The sequence below is a fragment of the Montipora capricornis genome, chromosome 12, assembly GCF_036669925.1.
Source record: "Montipora capricornis isolate CH-2021 chromosome 12, ASM3666992v2, whole genome shotgun sequence".
Lineage (NCBI taxonomy): Eukaryota > Metazoa > Cnidaria > Anthozoa > Scleractinia > Acroporidae > Montipora > Montipora capricornis.
In genome coordinates this window covers 28,251,933-28,259,223 of record NC_090894.1, presented here as the reverse complement: position 1 = coordinate 28,259,223, position 7,291 = coordinate 28,251,933, and the positions used below count along the sequence as shown (strand labels likewise).

General features: G+C 38.9%; 1 protein-coding gene across 2 annotated transcripts in view; it reads left to right on the top strand.

The window, feature by feature from the left end:
• The window catches only part of LOC138027043 (uncharacterized), a 16,017-nt gene extending 9,247 nt beyond the window's left edge, over positions 1–6,770 (top strand). Inside the window, exons 1-3 of one of the 2 annotated variants that reach the window (XM_068874544.1) lie at positions 4,919–5,077; positions 5,545–5,613; positions 5,932–6,770. In XM_068874544.1, the coding sequence (XP_068730645.1) occupies positions 5,033–5,077; positions 5,545–5,613; positions 5,932–6,624 (807 nt within the window). In that variant the 5' untranslated portion in view covers positions 4,919–5,032 and the 3' untranslated portion in view covers positions 6,625–6,770. Of the gene's footprint in view, positions 1–4,918; positions 5,078–5,544; positions 5,614–5,931 lie in introns of those variants that run through there. The other variant, XM_068874542.1, reaches the window with a different exon arrangement.
• Positions 6,771–7,291: the final 521 nt, after the last annotated feature.

Below are 7,291 nucleotides of genomic sequence, written 5' to 3'. Positions count from 1 at the left end.
TCCATTTGGTTTCAGCGTTGTACATAACATCACAGTTAGTAAAATATTGGAAATACAGCTCACTTTGATCAGGGCTCGACGAAGTCCATTACTCGTCGCTTTTAAGATTCCAGATATTTATTTTTCACCACCTGTCTTGTTTAACCAATTGACTTTCCATTCTTGAGTTCCATAAGGGTATATTTTGTTTAAAGATCCCCTAAAACGCCATTCGCGTTGCAATGACTTTCAACACCATTGCAGGTTAATTAAATGTTCTACTTTGTCCGCCAGATAAAATCTACGCATTTCTACTAATCCCTGAAACCTACCAAACATACACGCAGGAGACTCTACGCACAAAGACACTACTTAGCAGGGGAGGGACAGGAAGGACTTTTCCCGACACCGAAAAGAAAAAAAAATGACACGGACAAATGCCATATGGCAACCCCGTAACAATTACATGAGGTACCTAATCGTACTCATGATACTGCTAGTCGTTAACAAACCGCGGCGCTAAGAACAAGATCTGATGATCTGATGGCGACAATGGCTGCCGCGAAGAAGTTTGTAAACTCGTAAGTAGGAACTGTCGGATCGTCAATCAACGCGATAAATAGCACAATTAAGTCGTGCGATTGACAAGACGTCTGTTGAGTCCCACGAGAATAAAAAGCTTTGCTAGCCACGAAAAACAAACCAGTTGTTTTCCGTACTTCGTTTTATTTGTATTGAATAAGGAGGGGGAGGGGTATTTGACGAGTGAAAACGTATCCGGGCGAGTACAATCTGAGTATTACTTACCCAGAGGGTGAGTGCTCCCGAAATTTAGTTTTCAACCCTAGAATGAAGGTTAAAGTAATGGTTATAGAATTTTTTTAGTATAACATTATCTTAAAAGGGAGGATTCAAACATTACTGATTGTTATTTTGGCATTTTATTTCTTATCTTTACAAAGGAAATTAAGGCATTGTTATCAGATGCTGGTTTGGGCCACTATCCCGAATAGACCATATTCGTATTGTCAGTATTGGACTGGAACTAGCTTGCAAAAAAATTTTTTTTTCGGGTCGCACTCTGGCTGCGCATGCGTAAGACTTCCCTGTCTCGTAGAAGGTAGTTCAAGTGGGATGCGAACTCCTTATCTCTTCCTTCAGAGGCATTCGCGAAGACCACTTAACCACGGAAGACTACATGACAGATTAAAGGGGAAATATGTATTAAAGAATTGTGTGCGTGACCGGAAACGAGTTTTTGTGATTTCGTTGCACGCAATGCAATATCCGGCTATCGTATGACTCTGTATCAGAAATCGTAATTTTAGAATTTTCCCAGTATTGTGAACTGAAATACTGTGAACTTAAAGGAAGTCGGCTAAAAATCCTTAGAACAAAGTGTAGGCTACCCGTAGCCTCTGGTTTCAAGATCTTTGTACTTGGACAGTCTTTCTAAAACTTTAGTGGAGGTGTTTTTATCAAATGGTATAGCCTCGTCGATAAGGGTACAATTCTTGTCTTGTTTGTTTCTTACGATACTAAACGACTTGGACCCTTCTTACTATTGTTATGTCCACCTTCCATAATTACTCGGATCTCTCTTGCTAGGTCTTGATATTTCTCTACTTTCTCTCTCTCCTTCATTCCTATTATTATTATTATTATTATTATTATTATTATTATTGTTATTATTATTATTATTATTATTATTATTATTATTACTGGGTTGCCAGTATGGCAATCCCAGTCGGAAAGAGGGTGGGATTTGTTCGTTTTATTTATTTCATTTATTTTATTTTGTTTTTTTTTTTTTCGTGTCGGTAAAAGTCTTGCCTGTCACTCCCCTGATAAGTGGTGTCTTTGTGCATAGAGCCTTATGCGCCTATTTTCTTAGGATCGAGAGGGTAGTGGAAATGCGTATATTTCTCTGGTGGACACAGTAGAATCATTAACTTAGCCTGCAATGGCGTTGAAAGTCATGTAACGTGAATGGCGCTTTAGTGGATCCTTAAACAAAATATATCCTTATGGAGCTCAATAATGAAAAGTCAGTTGGATAAACTAGGCAGGCGGTGAAATACAAACACCTGGAATCTTAAAAGCGACGAGTAATGGACTTCGACAACAATCTATCGCCCGTCGAGCCGAAATCAAAGTGAGCTGTATTTCTAATATTTTACCAAGTGTGCTGTTATGTAGAACACTTAAACTAAATGGAAAATTCTCTGGTAACTTATGGGTTCAACAAAGACAGAGAACGAATCAGACACCTTACGTGGATCTGTGATCAACTCTGCACAGTCTTCAGGTAAAAAAATAATTGGAAATGTGACAGCCAAGAATTATTTGAAAGAAAGCTTGTCGTCTATTTTGTGCTTCATTATTCAAGGAAAACGTTCTTCATGGAAACGGTTTGATCCTGAAATTTAGTTTGTTGCAATATTGCGCATATTTGACACGATTGAGTTTCTTCTCTTCACCCACGTAATTAAATAGAAGGGGTTTTTGCCTCTAATAGCAAATATGTTGTTTGTTTCGAAACATTGTTCGCTCGAAAAGGTGGCCTTTATGAATTCATCATGTTTTATGATATGCGAGCTTAACTGGATAGTTTTTATGGCAATAGTAAAGCATTTTCTTGTTATTCAAGGAAAAGGTTCTTCAGGAAAGGGTTTGAACCTGAAGTACGTGGTAATTTGACACGATTGAGTTTCTTGTCTTCACGCACGCAATGAAATAGGAAGAGGTTTTCGCCTCTAAGAGCAAATATGTTGTTTGTTTCAATAAATTTTTCGCTGGAAAAGGATTCTGTGGTATTTTCTGCCTTTGTGAATTATAATATCATGTTGTGTATTGAATTTTCGAGCTTAAGGTTGAAATGTGATATGGGAGAATTTTTTTAGTATTGCTCTGTAAGCAGGAAGGGTTCACGAAAATAAACAGGTCTGTTGGAAGCGTGCTTGAGTTTCAACAAAATGAGCCCCAAAATCAGTGAAAAATTGTGACGCCAATGAATAATTAAGTAGCTGCTATTTCCAAAATGATGAAATTACCTAGTGATAAATAACGTCGTACGCGTCTTGGAGAGTAAATTTTGACTTTGCATAAACAAATGGTCAACCTCAAGAGTTGGACGATTGTGATCTTTGTTTTGACTTGGCTCATTCTATTGTCAAACTTTATAACACTTGACAGAAAAAGAAACTTACAAAAACCCGGTATCTTGCCATCATTTGACACAGATGCTTCACTGTTTGGCGAGTAAACATGCCGCGGTACCTTAATCACGGCACCCGCTGAATTCCGGCCATGCCACTTTCGATTTTGCGATTTATTTGTGCAGCCAAAAGTACAATAACAAAATTGAACGTAGCAAAAATCTCCCAAAATGTTTGTCGCTGATCGTTACTTTTTATATTCTATATTCACGGTTCAAAATTAATGTTGTTTTCATGTCGTAAATATTTTATTCTTGATCGACCGTCCCGGAAACTTCCTTCTACTCTTTCTAAAAACTGTGTATCAATAGTTATTTCCTTTTGCATCAATATTTGTTTTGCGTAAAGCAAGCTTACAAAATCTGTTCCTTGCTGAGTTCGCATTTGTTAGCGTTAATAGTACTTTCGGTCCGATGCTTCTGTTTTATGAAGGGGTATATTGTTTAGGTCACCCATCCAAATACTAACCCCGCCGGAAAGGGTTAACTTCAGTGAACTTTAGTATTACAAAGCTGTCAGATGCTCAGAGGGCACGCTTAAACTTGTGGTGAAAAGAAGTTGTGACGGAACTTGAAAATGATCAACATGTCAGCTCAGAAGCCAATGTTTCTCGCATTTCTTTTATTTGTTATTCTTCAGTGACTGGAATGCTGTAGTTCAATACCACATAATTCAGTGCCTTCTGATTTTCTGTAACACGTACCGCAGGCAACCCAGTGTATGCTTCACGGAAGCATCTCGTTGCCGATAGGTTCAAGTCGACTGAAGAAAACAAGGGATGTTAACTAATAGAACGGGCAAAGGAAACGATTGGTAAGGTGCTTGATGTGTATCGTGTGAACGGAAACGAAGGAACACCAACCACTTGGCATGAAATCGGCTGCGCGCCGTTTTCGCTTGCTGAAATAGATCAACACTTGCGCGCAAGAGTGGCATCAAACATAAGATATACGACACTGAGTGTGAATTTCATGCAAGCCTGCCGACAAACTCCGTTTATATTCTGTCAGCTCATCTCTGGTCTTTTCAAATGTTTGAGGAGTACTATTGTGAGGCACACTTAAAGTAATTTGAAAATCCATCGATCGCCATCGATCCGGACATAGTTATATTAAAACCTTCAAAAGCGAGAACAATGTTGTCGCAATCGATGTTGAATTGACCGTGACCCTGCACAATCTTTTGTTTTGGTCTTGCATGGGTTCCCAAATTAGTCGCGGATAATTTAATCGAAGGATTTGATTGGTTATCGTATCGAAAAAAGTTATGTTTTGTGCAGGGTCAAGGCCAAAAATACGGACAAAAACATAAAAAAAAGGAACTTGTCGAGTTTCATAACCATCTCCATGCAATAACTATGATCCGGAGTAATAACCCATCAAAGCATTGAGCGACATGATCACCGTTTTCATTGGCCAAGTACCTTGGTTTGTTTTAACTTTAAAATATTTTCCCGAGCGCAGGGTGCTCCTAAGAGATTTTTTTTAATAACTTCGAAACATTTCATTAGCTTCATAAAAATATCAACTGTTCAATTTTCACGCTTAAAAATTTACTTCTTCTTGGCCCCAGATTTTTCTTTGCGCACGAAAATGACAGCCAAATAGCGACAGAGCTAACACTTTTTTGTTTACTCAAACCAAAATAAGTTCTGTGAGAGGTTTTTCATGTTTCAGATTTCTGAATTACCATACTTTTCTGCATATAGGCAACAGGTTGTAAAGCACAGCCAAAGTGATCTGTAGCATTTTGCTTGTGAAGGTTCGGCACTCCGAGACTCGAAGTAGCACTACACCGATCGTGTCACCGTCAGTGATCTATTCGGAAAATTCGTCATGGTATTTAAGAACACAGCGGCTTTTATCGGCATCATTTTTCTCGTGAGTTACGTATTCCCAAGCACAACATTTAACTCATGACTTGACATTTAAGGTTTGCTTATGAAACTTTCTACTGACTTGAAACGATCGTAACCGGAGTGGAAGACGCCAGTAACTGGAAGCAAAATTAATTGTTGCATCTGTGAATTATGTTTCCTCGGTTCGCTCAAAACGCAAGATCGAGAGTCAAACACATCTAACTAATAGCTCCCTCGTCGGCATTAATATAAGACGTTGGTCAGCTTTAATACATGTGGTACGGGGACAGACTAACAAGTTAACGAAAGATTTTTCGTCGAGTGACTTTATTTCAACTCGACTTGAATATTCCATACTCTACCAAAGAAACAGATTAAGGTCTTTTGATTGTTTATAACCTCGTGCTAATTAAACAAATATAAAGGGTCTGAATGAAACTGTATTCTACTTTTTAGAGTCTTACCATGAAACTGTATTCTACTTTTTAGAGTCTTACCATTGCTTCGGCAAGTGATCAGGGACAAAAATTGAAGCGAGTTGTTACATCAGGTTGCCAGGTAAGACAAATAAAAAACAATAGCTGCACATATACTTCGAAAGAGAAAAACATCTTAATGGTTCATTCGAAAAGATTATTTGTAAAACTGCAATAGGCCATTCTGAAACTTGATAGTTTAACAGTTTTAGAGATAACAATACAACACTACTGCAAGATTTCCTACCACAAAGGAAAAGTAAGAACCCTTTTGGATATCGAAATTAGATCGAAACATTTGGGGCCTTTCTGAAACTGTTTATCTATTATAGAATTTTTGTTGGTTCTCATTTAAAATACCAATCGTTTTAATAGAAGCTAAGATTATTTTCTGTTCCAGGGAGATAATTGTCCCAAGTCTTCTAACATCACGCCAGATGTCTTCCGTCCCACCTCCTGCTTGGATTACCTTATAAAAGGGGCCTCAAAATGTGGCATCTACCGACTTTATGACAACGCAGGAAACAGCTTCCCAGCTTACTGTGATCTGAAGTCCGAACCTGGCACAGCATGGACCTTGGTCATGTCTTGGAGCACCCAGTATCGCTCATTACCTGCTTTCCAGGAGACACCATTCAAGATCAACGCTCCAGTGAACGAGAATAGCCACAACTGGAAACTATACCGCCTGAGTTTGGCACGAATGAGATCCCTGCAGAGTCACTCCACTCACTGGCGAGCAACATGCAGTTTCCCAACTCACGGCGTGGATTTTATCGACTACGTTCGCGGAACATTTAAAGACCTCAACATCATCGATTACAGTGGGAGTAAAATATGCAAGAGAGTGGAATACATCAACATCCGGGGACACATTGGAATCCAGCAAACGGTTCCATTCTGGCAGGGGTCAAAGGTTAAAGAAGTTCCTCTACATACCGACAGTTCACATACCACCTGCGAATTTAAGCCGAATTCTGGTTCGGTCTCCTCCGAAGACAACTTCGGGTATTACTCCGTCATAAACAGCAAGTTTCGCTGCACAGAGGGAGGCGATTCTAGCACGCAGTGGTGGTTTGGAGCTCACCTTTGAACTATCGCGGTCGCAACAGATCGGAAGAGAACGTCACAGTCGCACAACTTGATTTAGACTTGATTTATAATTAAAACTGTGACTAGAAGATTGCAAAGAATTTGAATTTGACAATTTTAAGAAAGGTTAATAAAGAAGATTAAAACCATTCAAAGATCTTAAATTTCTTTTAATTAATAGCGCCTGCAAACGAAGACCAAAAAATACCAAGGGGTGAAAGAGGATTGGCAGTCAACCACATGACCTTGAATCGTGTAGCTTACAAATCTTTCTCTTGGAACAAAGCAAATGTGGACAAAAATAAGATCGATGCTGCACGAGCGGGAAAGTACACGAGCTACGTTACATTCAAATAAGAAAATTTCCAAAGTCAAAAAAGACCAGCTCTGAACCATAGTTAAACTCTTCAAGGTCATGAGCTTCCGCAGATCATAAAAACGTCGTATGCCCGCCAGGGAATTGGACGAGGGCCCAGTGGTGCAAAGCCTGATTTAGCTAAATAAATTCTGCGTTGGTGGAGAATTTTCTTTCCAATCAAGAGAGGATTCACTTGTTTCAGTTTATTTACCGATCAAAAATGTTCCACAAGCTTTTTAGCCTTTATTTTTTGAGTTAGACTTTTTTGATCTCCTTCAGCGTGATTATTAACAAATCGAACGTGGTTCAG